The sequence below is a fragment of the Temnothorax nylanderi genome, unplaced genomic scaffold (genome assembly GCF_030848795.1).
Source record: "Temnothorax nylanderi isolate EJ_2023f unplaced genomic scaffold, tnyl_v1.0 TNYL_tig0068_pilon, whole genome shotgun sequence".
Taxonomy (NCBI): Eukaryota; Metazoa; Arthropoda; class Insecta; order Hymenoptera; family Formicidae; genus Temnothorax; species Temnothorax nylanderi.
The window spans coordinates 764104-785669 of NW_027249130.1; the positions used below are offsets into that span (position 1 = coordinate 764104).

At 37.7% G+C, this 21566-nt stretch overlaps 1 protein-coding gene across 5 annotated transcripts in view; it reads left to right on the forward strand.

Annotated features, from left to right (window-relative positions):
* The window catches only part of LOC139773765 (discoidin domain-containing receptor 2), a 113513-nt gene that overhangs the window by 76346 nt on the left and 15601 nt on the right, over positions 1-21566 (forward strand). For 4 of the 5 annotated variants that reach the window (XM_071708473.1, XM_071708472.1, XM_071708474.1 and 1 more), the window contains 3 exons: positions 15417-15519; positions 17717-17948; positions 20431-20578. In XM_071708473.1, the coding sequence (XP_071564574.1) occupies positions 15417-15519; positions 17717-17948; positions 20431-20578 (483 nt within the window). Of the gene's footprint in view, positions 1-15416; positions 15520-17716; positions 17949-18863; positions 19228-20430; positions 20579-21566 lie in introns of those variants that run through there. The other variant, XM_071708477.1, reaches the window with a different exon arrangement.

The window sequence follows — 21566 nt, forward strand, 5'->3', positions numbered from 1 at the left end:
AAATAGTTACCTAACTTTAAAGCGTGTATATTCGATAGCTTGATACGTCTACCAAAAATAAAATAAAATCGCACAACAGTGATTGGTTAGAATCTAAACTAATATTATTCTATTCTGAATCTTTCGTTGTATTAACGGAAATAAGATTCAAAACCGATAAAAGGCAGATTGTAAGCTGATATGAAGGGAGTACACAGGGGGTATAAGGTATAGTGGAAGATTGGAGGGTAAAGGGGAGGATAAACGGGCGACCATTGTTGCGAGCTTTCGCCGGTGCTAGGTTCCGCCGGCGTTTTCCTCGTTATGGTAAATGGTCTTGTCTTCGTGGTTGGGCAAACAGTTACACAACGATAAGTGCTAGGCGGGTGTAGTCGGTCGCTGTCTCGAGACAGTTTCGAGGACCTCTGCTCTCTGTTCTTGCGTCCTTTGAACGAACGGTAGTTTCGTGACTGTCGTAGCCGAGATTCTCTGCAAGGTGTCCGGTCTCCGAATGACTGTTAAAGATGCACAAAGGTTCTCATTATCCGCGAGCAAATCGTTCCGCTTCGCGCCGCGGAAAATGCACGGATACACGGATGCGTTATTACTTCGGGGATGTGTCTGTCTCGGCATAACCGACAGGGCAGTGAGATGAACGTAGAGGATATCTGTCAGAAGAAGCAACTAAACTTATACTATTAAATTAACTTTAGAGTACATGACTTCTAATAAAAGTTTGCAATGTTGGCGTAGTGTTACGAGAGATATGTAGGCGAATAGGAAACTTATATTAATGCATAAGACTTCGGTAACTTATTAGCAAAAATAATCGAAATTCTTCCCATGCAGTTTCAATTTCTGGTTACTAATGTTTTTATATATTTATATACCTTTATTACAGAAATTCAATGATTTTGGTAAATTTATATCAAATATTTAAATATTAATGAAATAATTAAATATTCAATTAATTTAAATTAAATATCGAAAGATTGATTTTAAATTGATCACAGAATCTATAGATAAAGAACAGTACATCTTGGTCATAATGTATATTTTATGTTACGAGGTCTGTCATTTCACGGAAGAAACTTATGATACTCATGATACAAACTCATGATTTGAATATGCAAATCACAATGGATTATTTTAGCAAAGGTATGCAAGAGTGTAATGAAACTTTTTAATGAAACTCTTCACAGTTTTCTTTAATACATTAAAAAATTTTTTCATATAAATATGTAAGCGATCGTAAACTTGTAAAATAATCTCGTGAGAACATGCTTTGCGTTGTAAAGGACAAAAGCGGCAACCAAAATCGAAAAAGTGCTCCAAACTCTTGCTTAATGATTTAACAAATTTTCTTCTAAACCATTATAGACCGTAGTTCGTATCCGATTTAATATTCGACTGCAGTATCTCAAGCGTGATCGTTTAAACTTCATTCCAAAGCACTTCCGAAAAAACCCTTTATTATTCCAAACGTCTATTTTCATGCACGAGAATCCGTTCGAGAATGATCTATACATTTTCTTCAACGGGGGCTAGCTCTCATAAGTCGACCAGGAGCGTTTAACAACGTTATAACTTCGGTAACTAGGGCAAATTTGCCGGCAAAGGAGATTTCTACACGTCGTTCTACTTTCTCGCCGATAACAAATTAGCCAAGTTCAATATTTGACTTGGTAATGATTTCGGCATCGCTCGCATTACTTACATGGCCTATCCATATAGACACATAGCGTTCAGTGACAATTTACCTAGCTTGCAAGAAAATCAATCACAATGAGTGTTATCAGTTCATGAACGAGACTATAATGAATTAGTTTTCTCTCTTAGGATTCAAAGTTGATAATTTAACTCTTGTGTCTTTAATCTTAAAAATTGGAAAATTGTATTATGAATTTTTATTGAAAAGTCTTGTTGCAGCATCGAAAACACAAGAAGTTAATTAGATTGTTTTTTTCTTTATTAACATTAATATTTTTTGCTAAAATACTAAAATGTTCCGTATGTTTAATTAGTACAGAATTACTTGTCAATGATTTCTTCAATATTATATAAGCCACTTATTATTATATGAACCAAATGCAATGATTCCACGAATTAATATTAGCCGCTTATGACCATTATTGTCCTTTGTGAAATTTAATTGATTTCATTATCCGGTATTGTTAACAGAGAAATCATATTTGTGTAATATTCAACACGAGCATTTATTTTTCATGCACGCGCGATTACATTATGGAGGCTGATCAAAGGATGATTTAACTGTCAAATAATTAGAGGAGATCCGATAATTATAAGAAGATTATAGATTAAAAAGAGATAATGAGAGAGATGGTATTACAATTCTCTTATCCCACGTGCATTCCTTCGACTTCGATTAAAATCCAATTTTTCTTCGCCGCCTAACACGTCATTGCCGATAGATCAAATTCGTAACACCTTGGCGGTGACTTTGATGCCTCGAGAAAAATTCCTATTTTCCCTCTCTCGCAGCCACCCTCGCTTTCTCACGTCACCCCGTTTAGCTCGATATCGCGTCCGACCTTTTTCCCATTTTCCACTAGACAATTCTTCCGCCTAGCCTTTCAATTTGAAATGCAGAAGAGTTCCAAGCATTCCCGACTAAATCCGGAATCGTGTTGTCGTCGGTTAATTCTCGAGCGTGCTATTTTTCGCGCGTAACATCGCCTTTCCATTGTCAATGCCTCGTGTCATTTTTGAAATGAGAGATCAGCTGCACGGAAAGAGCAATGATATTGATCTTCATGCGCATAATTGAATTTAACATTTAACCATTTTGCTTCAAAGTAGTAATATTTGATGTGATTAACGCGACGTATCTATTTCAAATTGACATTTTTGACATTGAAGTACTTGTATCAGTCTCAAAATAAACGACTTTTGACACAGACTTTTGATTGACAAAATTGATTATAACGTTAAAATTATTACAATGTCTCAATTAAGTTTATTTAACATAAAGTATCTTTTTTTATATATCTAAAGTATGACATATGTTATTTATATATTTATGTCTAGCTTTTTCGATAGAAATCACAGCTACATAATAATTAGGCACCTAAGCAATAGAATATATTCTATAATATGGCAAAGTCAAAGTAAAGACATTTCCTCAACTACCGTTTGTCCGAGCGTCCTCTTTTCTCCCACCGTCGCTCAGCTAAATCGACCATCTGCGACAAGAAGCAGCCTGGCTTTCCTCGGATTTGAAATGCAGAGCAGTTTTCCTCGAGAATGAAAACCCACAGTGAGGTGGAAACGTCGTCTTGTCCAAGTCTAAGTCGCTCCGCCGGTTAATATCTTTGGGTCTTATCTTCTCGGAAATAAAATAAAACTTGCCCACGATGTGGCTCATTGTCTCCTTAGTCGGCATCTTTATTCGCGGTTACCTGTACCCATTCCTTTTCACTTCTAAATCAACTATTCCACCCCCGGAGTCATATTGGAAAGAGAATCCGTAATGCCACATTTAAAATCACAATCTGGATTTAACAAAAATCTTACAGCCTCGAAAATTATTCAAATGTTGGAACGCACTTATAATTTGCCTTTCGGGAAAGATGGAAAACAATGAAGAAAAATATGAAATGCATTTCTAATATCGTAAAATTCAAATAAATGTTATTAAGAAGACATTTATTTATACATTTGACATTAATAATTAAACAAAAATAGAAAAATAATAACAAGTACATATTATTTTCGCCTTTTTTAAAAAAAGATCGTATTATTAATAGATTTTAAAATTTTATCTTTGTAGAAACATAACAATTTTGATTACAATTTTTATTCTTCTTCCTATCAATCTTATTGAGTTATTTATAAATATAAATATATTTACCATATCGATAGAAATTCACATTTAAGCTTGAAATTTTTTTGTTATATGCTACTCGCTAAGTAATACAAACGAAGAGAAAAAAATGTTAACCACATTTAAAATATAAAAATTATGATTTTATTTATTTTGTCACTTTTCGTTAAATTACTAAAATATGATTTATATAAAATTTTAGCATTTCGTTAGAAAATAAGATATTACTTGAAGAAACTACCCGGGAAAAAAGATGATATATAATTATATATAAATATATATGATTATATATGATGCAATTATACATGAATTTTGTCTCTATATGATTATATATAATTATATATAATTATATATAATCATATATAATCATATATGAACATATATAATGAGATTACATATATGTAAATATATATAATCATATATGATCATATATAGTCAATATATATTGAAAAAGAACTGTTTAACTTCGATAATAAAGCATTGATAAATTAAGTGTATATTTTTTCAAAAGCTATAGAATCAAAAGTGAAATGATTTATCCCATATATTATGACTTGGCGCTGCTTGGCGTGAGACACTGCCGTGTCTCTTGATACCGTTCTTATACCACTGTTCGTCAAATTTTAAATACGAGAAACGAATTCTATCGGATGCCATCTATCGGATAATCCGATATAAACACATGTGTTGTGTTTATATATGGTTATATATAATTATATATAATCTATGTGGATATAAATGCTTTCTTTATATAATTTATATATAAATTATAAGAACTCATATATAATCATGTCAAATTGTATAGGAAACATTATATATATTTAAATATATTTTAATCGCCTGTATAATTATATATATATATAGTTATATAAAATTATATATAATATCATATATAAGTACGAAAATGTTGCTTTTTATATATAACGCTACATGAAATTATATATAATCATATAGGGTTATATATACTTCCATATGAATCTTATATGTATCCTTACATGAGTGCATATATGATTTATTGTTCATATTTAATTATATTTGGAATTATATATGCTCATATATAATGATATATGGACCCATATATAATTTTATATAAAGTACCAAATTTCATATATAATCACATATAATCATATATATTTATATATAATTATATATAATTATATATAATCTTTTTTTCCCTGGTATTTATTACACTGACAATGAGTTATGGTAGAACAAAATATAATTTAATATTTATCATTTAGAACTTAATCATAATTATGTGATTCTGAATTCTATTGCAAAAAATTGGACATAAGTACATAAATAACGTGTTTCATATTTCATATACTATAGAAAATACACGTTTCATATTGAATAAACTTAATTAAAAAGCTTTCGACATTATAATCAATATTATCAATTAGTCATAATTCATTTATCAAATTTCTTTATTTTGGGAATAATATAAACACTTTAGTTTCGAAAATCTTATTTATTTATGTCGAGCAAATTGGCTAATCTCATACCATTTTTCTAATAGAAAATCGATTTCATTACAGATAAGTATCCTATCGGTGAGAGAACGAAAAAAAAGGGTATTTCTCGTAGATCAACCTTTTGACTTTTATCTTTGCATGGATGAAAGAAAACGTCACGCTTCTAGTAGTTCATTGTCTTTTCAACTCATCTTTGCTTGTCTTTTCACCGTCCAGTCTTTCTCGTCTAATCTTTATCCAACGCTTTGTCAGCAGCTCTTTCCTAGGCGAAGCAACTTGGAAAAAGGAATTCAAATGAGCGACACGATGAAAGCCAAGTTACAGTGGCATGCTTGCAAATAAAAAAAAAGAGTTGAAGTCATCCTTTAAAACGAGAAGATTTGACCGAGTTTATCTTTGAAATCCGTTGCAATATTAAACATCTTTGTTTCATATACGAGAGAGAGAGAGAGAGAGAGAGAGAGGCGAGAGAGGGAGGGGGGAGAGAGAGAGAGAGAGAGGGAGGGGGGGAGAGAGAGAGAGAGAGAGAGAGAGAGAGAGAGAGAGAGAGAGAGAGAGAGGAGAGAGAGAGAGAGAGAGAGAGAGAGAGAGAGAGAGAGAGAGAGAGAGAGAGAGAGAGAGAGAGAGAGAGAGAGAGAGAGAGAGAGAGAGAGAGAGAGAGAGAGAGAGAGAGAGAGAGAGAGAGATAAGTAAACGTGTTCGCTATGTCACAGTAAGTCATGTTTCATGCATCAAAAAAATACCATTTATATTATCCAACGAAAATACCTGCGGTGAAAATTTCAAATTGACAAATTATTTTCGTTGTATGGAAAATCTCTCTTTAAAACATGCTATAACAACATTTAGAATAAGGGCAAAGTTAAACGAACAATAATTTTACAAACTCAAAAAAATTTCTCTTTCCTCTACCGTAGCCCAGGAATATCTTTCTTTGTAATTCTTACGAGAAAAACGTTTCAACTCTTCGCTAACCACAAAATTTCAAAACCAGGCGCAGAATGTAGGTTCAACCGAATTGCCTCTTGAATACGCCAGAAATACGCGGGGATATACTCGAACCGAGCGGAGTTCGCCATACGCTGATGTAAGTATAAAAACGCAGTGAAATGTTCAGGCGACCGAACCCGAGCGAAGTGCAATCCCCCCGAGCTCAGCGGAATACGTTTGAAAAGCTGTTTTATTTGTTGCGTCGCGAAAAGCACACTCTCGCCCCCCTTTTCTCGCATTCAAAGTTTCGGCGGCGGTCTACATTCGGAAACCATCTCGTCGTCCTTCGATTTGAAGCCGCGGTAAGCGGTTAATCTTCAATTCTTATCTCCGTGATAGATACGACGGAACTCCGCACGACGTGTACGAGATCCATTGTCTCTTCACACACACAGTCGCCGTCACCTTCGCGTCAGCCTTCTCTTCCAAGTCTTGTACAATATCCCCCGCGGACCCGATTTTCTCAACATGCCCCGGAAAAAGGGTTTATACGACGGCGCGCGGGGGTTGAAACGTAAGAGCGTAAAAGGACATCGGGGGCCGGAGGAAAGGGGACGATAGAAACGAAGGGGGGTGGCCGCTGAAAACCATCTTCCGGATAATCGTATTACCCGCTGGCATTGTCTACGGCTAGCCAATTCGAAGTAATGAGACACAGTCGGTTGCGGAGAACAATCGGGCTTCCACTGGCGTGCAGGCGCCGCGACGTGCCTTCCTACCTTATCCCCGTCTTCCTTCTCTCTACTCGTCATCCTTCCCATCCACCATCCACCATCCTTCCGCCCTTTTCCTTCCTCCTCCTCCCCCTCCCCTCCCCCTCTTTCCTCACCTGCAATGTTCTCCTTCACTCTCCTCTTTCGCGTCTGGTTCCTCCGTTACTATCTTCGCTTCGCCCTTCTGGTTTATAAGGAACACGTCAATCCTACGACCCGTCGTGCACGTTAAGTCTCATCCTATTCCGTTCTCATTCCCCGCCAACAATCGAGCTTCGGGCCGTCCGCGCGCATGAACGCCTCCTCTTTCTCACTTTACGGAATATTCATAATCTATGCTATCTTGAACGCGTTACGTAGGAATGAGATACACTAGCTGCATCGTGAGTGCATCAACAATAGTGATTTAAATAGAACGATAAATCATAAAAATATTTAACAAAGAAAACATTTAACAAAAAAAACATTTAGTTAAAAATATGTGTATTTATATCGTCTTATTACGTGGATCGCAGATAAATTGACAATCATAATTGAAGTAATTTGCAAGAAAGTGGTTTTAATTTTTGTATAAGCAAATATTTAGAGAATAGTTTTTAAGAATTTCTTAAATTTTTCTCTATAACTTTCTTTAAGATAACTGAAACGCGAAATATATTTTTTTATTTCACAATACCGGTGTAATAGTCGAGGGAATATCCTGTTTGTGTGCTCCTTCCTTCGCGTCGATCGATTTCCCCTCATCGCATTTTTCAATACTACCTCGTAAGAGACACGTCAATCCCGCGACCCATCGTATACGTTAAGTCTCTTATAAAAGCAACCACCTGAGGATAATTCCTCTCTTTGTTCCATTTTCCTTTCCCTCCTCGGTTTTCTTTTCTCTTTTACCATGCTTTCTACTACGTTTGTAAATCTCATTTCGTCATTCGAAGACATCTGTTTTGTAAAATAACGTTAGTGCTTTTAGAACTTCGGCAGAACGCAATTAATTAATACGCGACAATTTTATTAAACTCCGCGTTTTCCAAAATTATTTCTCGCGGAGGTATTTACGTGCCACGCATATATCCGTCTCTCGCTGTTTCGTAATCAGTACGTTGATACCTGTTAGTTCGTAAACTCTCTCCCCGGCATACTCTCCCCTTATTTTCCTGGCTACTGATTTCATCCGGGGTGTCGCTGCCGCTAATTAAAGTACACGATAGGAATTCTGTCACTCTACGATCACGAGTCTTTTCTCACTGCGCAAACTACGCAGACCGTAGGTTCGTTGCTCCCGATACAGAGAGTAACGTAATAAAATGTAATGAATAATGAGAATCGAAACATCAGATTTGTTAATAACATTTGACACGAGCAGAGAAAGGAAAACATATTCTGAAGGAATGAAACTACTAATAAGAAACGACGTGTGTGCATAAAATATATTTTGAATTAATTAATTAAATACGAAACGTAAATATCTGGCGTATTTGTAAAGTGCAATTACATGATTTGTAAATTTACCGTTTTAATCAACGCGAGTCGCTTTACCTTCTTCCAGATTTTATGTGCTCTAGCTAATAGAATTCCGTCGTATGGATCGAAGGAATTTTCCCCACAGTGTCGGTGATACTGGTGATAGGAGTTCTAGCCTGAGATTCCGTTGTAAAAGATGTTTGCCGTTTCGCCGAGCCATTATATCGAAGATTATTTTTCTTATCACGCACAAAGAGGGAAGACAGAAGATGAGAAATACGGCGTGCGTGCTTAAACAAAATCGCCGGCTTCGGGATAGTAAATTGAAGGAGATTTATTCTGTAAAACTTCGATGAGACACCACTCTTTCGTTATCGAAGATCTCGTGTCATAAAGCAAGGCTAAATTTTTATCTCGACTAATATATATAAAACTTTATATATATTAGCATATATACCATAAAGTTTCTTATTTAAAAAATTGTAATTCAGATTTGTGGAGCACTTAAAAATTCGTAGCGTCGCGCGCATACCTTTCAACGTGAAACTGTAAACGGGGCGAAAGCTTCGCGTAACATTTTCCGGGAGTGGACCGTACGTCCATTTCGTAACTTTACGATTTACGATGTGCGGAACACGTAACACGTAAACTCGCGTTCGCGTGTTCCCCGTATTCGCGGGGAAGCAATAGCGGGACGCAATATGATACGGGCTCTGCCAACCAGAAACAGTGCGTGAGATTGGGGGGGGGGGGGGCGCAGAAAGGCTGATGCTACACGGCAAAATATGTAAATTGTGTTATGGGTGACGTGTCAATACATGATGTGTGGTATACGAAGATTTAAAAAAAAAATACCATTTTTTAATATACATATTATATAGGACCGCGAGCTATTTCATTCGTGCACGAAGACACTTTTTAATTGAACGACATCATCTGTCACAATGTTTTTTTCATTTTTTAAAATTTATTCTTGTTTATTTATACAATTCGTTTATTTTTGAAAAACAAATCAGAGAGTTACAAATGATAATCTTCTCATTCCGCTTTTTATATAAAATTATTTATATTTTATGTAGAATTTTGTATGGAATTTCTCGAATTACTTGTGCAAAATTTTATATTTCCATGCTTCAGAGAAAGATCTAAAATCTTCATACATGTGAAATATCGTTCGATTTTTGTCGCTTCCTCGGAGTAATCCCCAATAAAGCTGGGCTTTTCGGATACATAGTGACATTCGGTCGGAAAGTATCTCCGTCTGCAGCGCGGCAAACGTATTGCCGCGCAACGTAATCTGGACCAATTCTCCGTGAAAGAACATGAACATTAATTGCGAATAACGTTAATAACGGAGCCCTAAATTAGTGTCACCCGTTTAAATTTAACTGCCCCGTTGAAAACTGGTTTGGAATTGCTGTACGACGACTCCGCCTCTGGAATTCTATTGTAGTTTCTCTGTAATACACAAGCGCCGCGTTTGGTCTTTAACTTTACGACGTTCTTCCGACTCGCTCATTACAATAAACACGCCGTTACGATGGACGCCTCAGAAGCCACTATAGTATAGTGGCCGGTACAGACTCCCGGCCTTAATATTCCGACAAAGTGGCCGGGAACAATTTCGCGCGACTCTAACGCCGGTGACATATTAAAATGTGCGCGACTGCTTTCGCGTATAGCTTTGAAGCTTTAATGGAAGATTCGTTAGCCATTAAAGATATCCGAGTCTCGAAAAAGCATCGCAAGCTCTTACGTTCGCGCAGCAATTTTTCAATAATATAAAATATTTAATGGTATCGATTAAGCGTGTGCATTAAAAAAAATCTCTAATTAGCTTGTTATTTTATTACGTGATACGCGATTGTTTATTCACTTCATTGTACCTCGCGCATTTTAACTCAATTACCATTATTCGCGGCTTTGGCTTCGCTGGTTTCTGAAATCGCGCGTGTACACGCGTTATACAATGATAACCCGATGAAATAAATAAAAATGGTGGAAGGTAATAAAGGCAAATTCCGCAAAACTGCACAGAACGCTGCCTGTGTGTAACGGGAGACATGTGATATTTCATACGTGAAAAACGTAGAGCACGTACATGGTATAATAAAAATCCTGACGAACCGGATGCTTGCATATCCGCGAACTGTACGAATATACGTCGCGTTCCCCCATCCTATTCATCGATATCCCCGCGGATCGGCAGTTGATATCAGGTAAGAAATTCACGTTCGGCCAGACACATCCATTTACGAGGTAAAATATAGCCTAGTAGCGTGATGGTTTTTCGAATGGCGTCGTCCCGCGACATCAGTGAGAGCCCAAGGGGTATATGTGCGCGCGCGTACATAAAACGCGGATTTATGTATTATTATATTTACATACGTATATGCGTTTTCGTCTTTGAAAACTCTCGTACGAACGGGCCACCCCTCTCGCAGTGCCACGCAGTGCCTGTCTTCCCGTCGAATTGGTCGACGGTGAGGGTACGACGGGTGGAAAACGGAAACGTGAACGTGTTTCGTGTTAACGTCGCCGCAAACACACTCGCAGATGGCGATCTACGTATCTCACGGCACGTAAATCCGATCCCCCTACCACGCGGGACGGCCCGGGCGACCAAGGGCTGTTGCGAAGTTCTGTCGTGCATTTCTGATGGCTATCATTTGGTATTGTAATCCAGACACCGGGACGAGAGCATGTACGCGATGATAATGGACGAATAATCGTCCAGTCCATCGACGTACCACCGCTAACACGATTTTCGAATTGCGCCTCGGACTATGCGATAACGAGCCGATAAAGCGACTACCAATTATCTTGTAATAAGCCTGAATTTTGCCTGCAAACAGAATAGGAACGTTGCCATCGAGCGTAACCGTTCTATCGTTCGCGATGTTTAACAAATCGATATATATATATATATATATATATATATGTCAAAGCGGTCAAATCTTTAAAAAAAATTGTTCGGCAAATCCTTCGCGCGCTAAATCTTTAAATAACGCCGCTCCCTTCAATCGTTATTATAAATAGAAATCGATAACTCTGAAAAATAGGAGGCAGGTCAAGTGCGGTTCAGAGAAACATGGCCGTGCTATCGAGCAGGATCAACTATCCCTGCAGTTCCATTCGTGCTTAGTTCGAAGGATTATAGGCGGAACACCTGACGTTCTCCCATCGGTCCGAACGAATCGAGAACCAGGCAGAAACAAAAAAGAGAAGATAGAGGGGCAGGGGAGAGAGAGAGAGAGAGAGAGAGAGAGAGAGAGAGAGAGAGAGAGAGAGAGAGAGAGAGAGAGAGAGAGAGAGAGAGAGAGAGAGAGAGAGAGACAGAGACAGAGAGAGAAAAAAAGATTTCACCCTAGCATAGTTGAGTTCGAACAGGTAGCATCGACCCCTCCAATCCGGAATCCTTATTTCAAACGAGGACAAACAGGAGGAATCGCCGTGCAAAAACGAGACTCGTCGGTCACCGTACGCCGTTCATCCGTGCGGACAAACGTAGGTACCCGAAGAATGGAGAAAGCCGATTGTGCAGAGAGCATCGCGACAGAAAAGTTTCCAAGCCGGATTTTCATTCGATAGTAACAGGGGGACAAAGTGGACCAGGTGACGCGGTGAACACCTCGCAGGGAGCTTTACAATATTCGTGTGAAACGTTAACGTGCGCACGCGTACGGAATTAGCTCGACGAGTGCGTTCACCTGGTAAAACAATCGACTTGCACGAGACGTGATTTTCGAAAATCTGCTGTTTCGCGTAATCGCTGTACAAACTGACGATAAAATTAAAAAATAAGACAAAATAACCCATTTTTCTACGAATTAACGAAAAAGCATCGCTGTTGCGCCCGACGTGGAAACAATAGGAACAAAGGAAAAACGTGTTAACGAGAAATATAGTTGCGAGAGTTTGCGATAAAATAAATTTGTCGAAAATGTTGCGAGAGTTTGCGATAAAATAAAAAAATTTTCGTAAAATAAATAATGCGTATTTGAACGCAATTGTATATTACGATAGTTCAAACTGCCTCAATACATCGTATGCGGATCTAACGTTGCGAGACTATGGAGGCGCCGAGACTCGCACCCGCCAGTCCTGAAGGTGTCTTCGTGGCACTGACTGTGGCCGAGATGTCCGGATTTCCGGCTGTCGTGTCCCCGGGTTCGCCAAATTGCACGCCACCTGGCAAGACGAATAGTTCGACGTGGAATGCGTCGCAATGAATCCACGAAACGCCTCGTATACCACCGACCTCGCGTCAGAGGATTCTCCTCCACCCGGGACAATGGGCGCGAAGGTTGTTACTTACTGACCCGAGAGAAGCGCATGAGCATTCAGACGAGGTTGAATTATAGAAAACAGATAGTGATATTCCGGGAGATTATATTTGAAAGGTACAGTAGGCGGTTTAACGAACGAATTGCCGGAAATCGTGTTTCCTCGACTATCGATCAGTTTTACAGGATCACTCGACACTCTAAATATTTCAGGCACAAAAAATCGAGTCACACATATTAACGTTGAGCATAATTTAACTAATGTTTTTACACACTTTCGTTGTAACCCATCGTGTCATTTTCATCGCGATTTCTTTATATTTGCAAAATTATCCTTTCGTTGCTTTATTCTATTTCGTAGCTAGCGCGAAAACGATATAAACGACAAATGGCGGCAACGCTTCTCTCGGGGTTTGCGTTATTCCACGTCGTTTATGACTGGTGCGTCGGCTTCCACTGTTTTCTATCGAACGTTTGACATGTGTTTCTTTTCTCTTATCTGCTCTATTTGTGGATTGGAACAAAGCGCGAAGCGGAAGAATATTTGCGCAAACTGAATGGAAAGATGGAGCGTGAGAATTCTATGAATACGTTTCCAAGTTAAAATGTCCATGCGATTTCTATGCGTCTCGCAGGTACGCCGTGTGTCTATCAGTATACGCGGAGCGGTTACAAAATGCCCCTTGTTGCTACCGTAACGCAATAATCCGAGCACCATAAAAACTTAAAAGTGTAAAGCTATATCAGGTACGAAATTATCGTGCACACTTTTTAAATCTTCTTGAATTTAATTTAATTTTTCAATTTAATCTTCAATTTAATCTGTGTATGTCATTTCTCTTGGAGCTATGCTGACCGAGTAAATCGATAATCATTTTTACACCTCGTACATAAAAAGAACTCTGCTCGATGCGCTTTATCCGTCTCATTACATTGACTATGTACTTTTCATTGCTTAAAAAAGCAATTGCGACAGGTAAGAATGAAGTCAACCACATCACGGCTGACGTTATTAAAATACTTCCGCTGTAAATAGCGTCGTCTGACTTCGCAAACTAGTCGGTTAAATCCTCGTGAAAACGTATCTCATAGCGATCCTTTGTCACTCCCGGCTGATGTCCTCGCTTTCCTAACACCGCAAAGCTCTCTTACCCACGAATTTTCGACCCCACGCTGCTGAAAGATCTATGAAGTTTTTAGTGGATTTCGCTGTAACGACGTACAGTAGATTTTGATAGAGGCACCCCTCTCTGAAGCCAGCCAGAACCTGCTTTCGAGCGAGCCACGACAATAACGACAATCGCAATGTTTATTGCCCGAGTTCCTGATTTTACCTTCGTGAGAAGAAATTCCTTTCCGCTCTCCCGGCCGGCTTAGCCCGATCGTTTACTTCTTGGGGGGGTTTCTCTAAGAGGGTTCGCCGAGCCAACATAAACCGCGGAGCTGACAGGCATGCGAAAAGATTTAATCGACCATACGCGCGCTCACGTTCGATTGTACGCTGCTTGAGACCAATAAGAACAGGCTCGTACGCGAACGATTCTTCCTGTTCGCTGATTTGAGAACCGGAAGATACCTTTCCGCGCGTTTTCCTCGCCTCCCCTCGAACTATTCGTTATTTCGCATAAATGCCACTGTATATGTCCGAAAATAAATCGCACGGCTGTAATGTTTCCTGGCACTCGTTGCATCGGAAACGTAAGGACGTAACAAGTGTAATCCTAATTCTAACTGATACATAATATAAATAGAAATGATGTAATCTTTTCGTTTTCGATTTCGGGGGAAAAAGATCTGAAAAACTGGATGGATTTAATCTGTACGGTGAAACATAAACGTCGCTACTGTACATATGTATATACAGGATTGATCTTTTCTTAATTGCAAATAAAATCGCGAGATAGATGGATCGCCGCTCGATCTCGTAGAACAAATTTATTCAGGGCGATTGATCCTCGCGCGGCAGTATGAAGTTTTCCAACGTCGGACGGAGCTTCGTTCGCGCGCGCCGCAGCTTTTTGTTGCCTAACGAAAACTTTAATGGAAAGATTACAACCGAATGACAGTAAACGTAACGCGAATTGAAACGTGAATGAGATCGCTGAAAGACTAATAAGTATAGTGATTGGATAATACCCCGGCGGCGATGCGCCTCGAGGCTTCGAGCCATTTGCCACTTATCCCCCAACTTCGAGAACAACGATTGCGACGACGAACGTCGTAATTGCTGTTTACGTTCGTGATTCCTGCGGATACACTTCAACTTTAAAGAGTTCTCCCTACCGGCGCAATAGTGCGCGATATCACGCGCTATTGTTTCTTTTACTCCACTGTCTTTAAAAGGCATTGCATCATGCAATGCGTCGTTGTCTTTATGGAGCGCCTCAGAAAAGCCTCGACAGATCTATGTATCCATAAACAAACGTTATCGCGTTTCAAATAGCTTAGTTATAAAATTGTTATAATGAATATTTAATGTTAGCGCGAACAATAATTGCCAATCTACTCGGTTTTGAAAAAATTCAAGATAAATTCCGAACTAATTAATTAATTAATTTTCAAAAACGTGAATAAAAGTAATCGAGTATCACTGCAGAATTAATTTAATAATGAAGATTATATCCATGAAATTATTAGCTCATCTATTAAAGTGTCGGTCATGTTCCAGGATCATGCAACCAGTCCTTGGGGATGGAATCGGGTGACATACCGGATTCAGCTATCACTGCGTCCTCGTCGTATGTGACGAACGTCGGGCCGCGAAATGGCCGGTGAGCACATTACTTTTACAATCCCACACCGCTTTCCGCAACGTTAAAGGATATTCCACGATTTTTTAATGTACTTGGAGAAGGGTAGGTCCAATCGTTTATCAGGCCACGAGTTTAACACACTGACATCATCCACTATGGATATGCCATGCGTCATTTTTCGTCCCCCCTCGCGTCTAATCCCCTCCTATATTTTACGTAGCTGTCGCGCGCGTTCTGTTTATAACTCAACGATCCTATTCAATCTATCTATCTATCGCGAAAGTTTGCTTTTTCCGAGCAGTGACGATATTGATTTAACGCGCACCCGGATTTTAACTTATTCAAATCTAATTTCCTTGAAGTTACACGCCTAATACGCTTGTGACTATCAAATGCGCAATCCGATTACGAGAAATAGCAATCAAGTTTTATAGAAGATACATCTCTGCGAAGCAATCGCTGTTTGAAAGCGATACTTTCTAAATAAACTTACTTGAGAAAATTACAATAATAATGTCCGCGTATAACATACAATAAAATGCATTGTATTATATGTCAATTTTATTTATTTAATCGGCTCGTTCAATCGATGAAAACGGGTAAATTAAAAAAGGTGGAAATTAAATTTTTCATTTGCTACACATAATAAATATTTTGCGCCATTTCGCAGATTGGTTTTTTTCCATTAAAGTAAAATAAAAATGTATTGCAATATTTATTGCGCAAGTTGAGCTGTATTGTCATCATAATTAAACAAAATATCCACAATATGTAAATTGAGAAATGGATCCTTTCACCAGATTACATTTCAGCAGCGGATAATTAAAACAGTGGTAAAGGTGATCATTGATCAGCCGTCAGACGCGCCTGATAAATGACTATCCGCCTGAAGGTTTAAATACGTCAATTCGTCGGTCTAAGAATAGCTTGTATATACAACAACATATACACAAAAGCAGTTATTGTATAATCTCTATATATTGTTCATGAATAGATGGAGAGATCGCGTATAATAAGATTATACTATAAATTCAATTATCTATAGATTCAATGTATATTCATCGTCTGGCTAAAGTTTCGCAGCACCAAATCTTTGAATATAATCTTTAACGAGACGAAAAATAGTTCAATGTTACACATAATAGCACGAGAAAGCGCCACATTCTACACGTTTGCGGCTCCACAATATTAATAGAGAGCTTTGTTCGTACTTAGTTGACACTTCTCACGCATACAAAGTTTCCATAAGAGCGCAATTTACTTAATAATATGAAATTTCTATCAGCCGCGGCTACACGGAACTTTTTCCTTTAACAATGGGAACAATGGGATTTGTATTGAAGTTACGTAAAAACTGTAAAATGGTAAACGGATTAACGCGGCACGAACGCCGTCCCGGAAATCAATCGTCAGGTGGCCGGAAAAAGCGAGAATCTCTTGTCGATCTACGGTGAAGTTAACTTTGTTATTAAGTACGAGATGCCACTCGACCAGAAGCGATTGAGGTAGTAAGACTTTCATTAACGCCATTTAACACAAACGTAAATAATCGACGGAGGAAGAGAAAACGTGAGCGCGGAACCGGAGCGGCTCGGAGAAGTAGAAGCGCGAGTAAATCACGGATTCACTGTTTAAGTACACTTTTAAAAAGGTGGAAGTTCTTAAAACCTAGAAATGGTCTCGTGAATTGTTCTTCTTAGTTGAAAGGATAGTAACTGAATTGTACAATATAATTGGCAGACTTTTTTATGCTCGGGAAGACTCGGTAAAACGATAATTCCGCGGCATTTTCGAAATGAAAAGTCTAACGACTCTCTTATGCATTCTTCGTTTGCAAAGTACCGCGTACGATTCAGTAATTTCGCGCACTTTTAGCGGTCGTAAATTATGCGCCACAATTTTACGAAATTGTCGTCTCACAAATATCTCTCTCTTGCGAATAATTTATCTTTCTTCATCTGGGCTATGTTAAATTTCGAAACATAAATTATTCTACTTAATCTATTACCGTGACAGTCAATAAATCGTATTAATTGCACAGTATAAGATTCAATTTATTACAATGACAAAAGAATAACCCTTGTACGTTAAAAATTATAAATTTTAAAAGACATAAAGTTTTTAGAAAAACCACATTTCTTATGAAATTATATTATAACTATCAGCTGTATGAAAGAGATTACTTCTTTAAGCACATTAATGATATTTTAAATAGACTTCGGAAGGAGACCGCCGGCGGTGCTTGGTGTCCAAAAAGCCAAATAGAGAAAGGGGTTCGCGAGTGGCTTCAAGTTGACCTACAAAGCGCTCACGTTGTTACTGGTGTGCAGACACAGGGCCGTTACGATCACGGCCGCGGTCAGGAATATGTCGAGGATTACACTGTAGAGTATCGACGTCCCGGCTTCACTCGATGGCACCGATATAAGCGTTGGGACAACAAAGAGGTAAGACAGGACAGGCACGGTCATGTCGATGATATCTGTAGGAAAGGGGTCAGCGCAATTTGCCAAGTTCAACGCTCCCTTTCATTGCCTCTTCGATTAATTTGTATTGGACAGGTTCGATATTTTCCATTAATCAATGTAAATATTAATTAATATAAAAGAAAAGTCCCTATATTTAAAAAAATGGATAAAAGTAACATATTTTCATTAATAACTTTTTCAATAAATAATTTTTTAATTATTGAAAAAGCATTCTTACTCATTCTACAATGTAAATAATTTCTATATATAAAATACGGTCAATGTCTATTTTTATATCAATTAGTACATGCGAAAACTATGCTTTGAATAGTGTGTTGCATAGAAGAGAGCAATTGCGGAGTTTGATTACAACAAACGTTCGATTGTAGAAGTGTTGTACGCAAGCTATCGAGAGTTTACACCGTGTCTCAATTGGAACAAACTCAAACAAATGTACGTAAACGATACGTAGAACAAAACTACAAAACCGATCGGAATCACGCGCCATGGTGTCAAATTGAAATTTTATTTCCATTGAAACGCAGGGCTCGAAGTCGCTTGTTAGTATAGTTACCAGTTGGAACTTGGCACTCGCTTAACGATGCCTAATTGATGGAACTTTTCCCGTGTCAATTATCCGTAGGAAAATTTTATCACGAGTTAAAGTTCCTCGTAAGATCGGCATAAAGAGAAACGAACAATTAGGAAAATTCAAATAATGAGAGAAAACAAAAGATAATAAGTGCCTCACTATGACGCGCTATATGATTATTAAGCCAGCAATTGTGCATAAGTATATGTATAAATATATTAAAATATATGTATAAATAAAAAAAAATGAGAAAGTAAATATTCAATTTTTACAATTTATCTCAAAATTCGATTATAAATACTCATAAAGCTGTACATTTAATTAATAATTTAATTAATATGTAATTTAACTTTTGTTTGTGTAACGCAGTAGAAAATAACTGGATATTCTTTTACATACTTTATTACCAGGAAACCAATAATAATTCAGCAACTATCTCTCAAACAATAGAGTATACAGTTTAAATGAAAATCTTTTTACTGTAATATCAAAATCCTTCTGTTTCACGGTTGATCGGACAATATTCTCAACTTTGAGTTCAATTTGGCGCAGCCCTCCTCCTACCGTTCGCGGGATCCAGTCGTGAAACAGGGAAGTGAGAAAGCGGCAATCGATAAGCGATCTACTCTCGTGCTGGAATTGCACGTTATGTCTTCGTACCGTAACGTATGGTTAAGCGTCGCTAAAAGTGCAACTTCCCCTTTTCGAGAGCTAGACGTTTTCAATTTCTCCCTTTTCCCATCTCTATCGGACCCCTCCTTTTCTCGCGAATGTCGCGTATTCAAGATTGAACCACGCATCGCTGCCTTCGACATTACGCACCTCTACCGTGGAATTATTTCTATCATATAATCTTTGTTTATATCACGATCGACGTAACGTCTGCGTAAATGTATTATATTTTCGATTATCCCCCTCACACGCAGCAATTTTAACTAGATTATTTTCACAATCTAGTTGATATTGATTGTGAAACAAATGATGAGGTAAATGATAATAATTATATGTGTAACTACATGACAAACGTAAATAACTTTTGTATTCTCTCATATTTTAACGCTTGTACACTCTACATCGCGCAACATTTACTTCATTATATAAAACGTTAAATCCTCCCTTATTAATAATTCACCGCGGTGGTATCAATGCGACTGATCATAAAATGTAAAATAAAGCGGCGGCTAATTTAATGATATAGTCGTTGTGTTATATTTATATACGTCGAATAATCTCTTATCGTTTAATCGCATGCTCATATGGCACGATAAATGAGACTAAATTAAGATGAAATGAGCTGAAGCGTAGTACCGCAGATAAGTTTTGCAGATAATTGACTTCCGCGGAAATACACGAACGTCTCGTTACGTTAATGTCAATTCAACCGGAAATTTTATGCCGAAACGGAATTTTGTTGAAAAGTTCGTATTTAACGCGATGTATTATCGCCGAGATAACGTGACTGTCATCGATACCAGACGGATATTCAGATATTTCCATCCAGGGAAAATTAATGGCGCCGCACATTTAAGCACGCATACATTCGCCAGTATTATATTAACTGATTTCAAAATTGAGATGTCCATAATAAGTACTGGGAAATTTCCGGGCGAAATGCCCATTACCATTAAATCGCATTAATGCTGTATGGTTCTCGCAATAATAGTCATATCATTAAACTTACAGTCACTTGAAAAAAAAATCCATCTCTTTCTCGTCATTCAATATTAAATAAAAAAAAACTTCCTTGTTTTAAGTGACGATGTCGTTAGTCAAATGTCGAGCCTCACGTTAATTGACATGTGAAAAGTCGCTCTTTCATTTCTTCAGTCTTCATACTATTTTATTAATATGCACGACACTAATCCGTAGGTTTTAGCCGGCAATAGCGACACCTCCACCGTTGTATCGCACAATTTGATTCCACCTATCTTCGCCAGTCAAATCCGGATCTTACCACACTCGGAGCACAGACGTACGGTTTGCCTTCGCATCGAACTCAAAGGATGCCGAGACACGAGTAAGTATGAAGAAGGTCTACAATTCAAACTATTTTGCACTTTTAAAATTAAACAATTTATTATTAATATTCTAATTTTCAAAATTGATTTTCTCAGAAATAAAACTTCGTGTTTTATTTAAAATAAAAATATAATATAATATAAAAAAATTTAATTTACTTTTCTATACAATTTATCGTTGCACAAAAAATCACTTGTTTCTTTAGTTTTTAATATCATAATTTTAATTGCATCTAATATTTTGAGAGTATAGATAAAATAAAGTTATATACATATACAATTTTACTTATATTATTTAAATAAACATGTTTTATAATATATCTTTCATAAAATAAACTGAGTAATTTTAGAGACAATTGGCGCGATGATGACAGTTGTCAATAATATGTTCATCGAAAATTCTCTTACGCGGATAAGCAAACGTTTTCATTAGCCATCATCTCCCGTCAGGTAAACTTTTGCGTATACCGATTGCTATTCACAACAAACTCATTTGGATATTATGTAATCAAATTATCATTGAAAATGACATAACTGACATTATTCGCATCGAATATTATTACTAACTCGTGAGTGCTAAAATATGAGTGTATGCGTCGCTAACAAATCAATAAGCACGACGAACAAAACGAAAATGACATTAAATAATCCATAAATACATTTCTCGTTTCAACATCATGCTTATATGGCGCATCAATTTAATTAGAAACATTCAAAATCGCGAATATGTATTCGAGATCGAGACCATGTATGCAATGACGTTGCACATGGCTACGCGAGGATGACACGACAATGTTGCTCGAGTGGACACCTGACGATTAATTTCCAAATTGCAATTTCATTCAATTTGCCGAGACGCTGTTGAGACGGCTACGCGAAAGCAGGGTGCCGTTGACTCTAACTACAGTGCTAGATCCCATTAACGTTCGTAACAGCGTTATACGGACGATCTCATTCCATAGGTCGGCTTCGTACATTTGTTTTCAA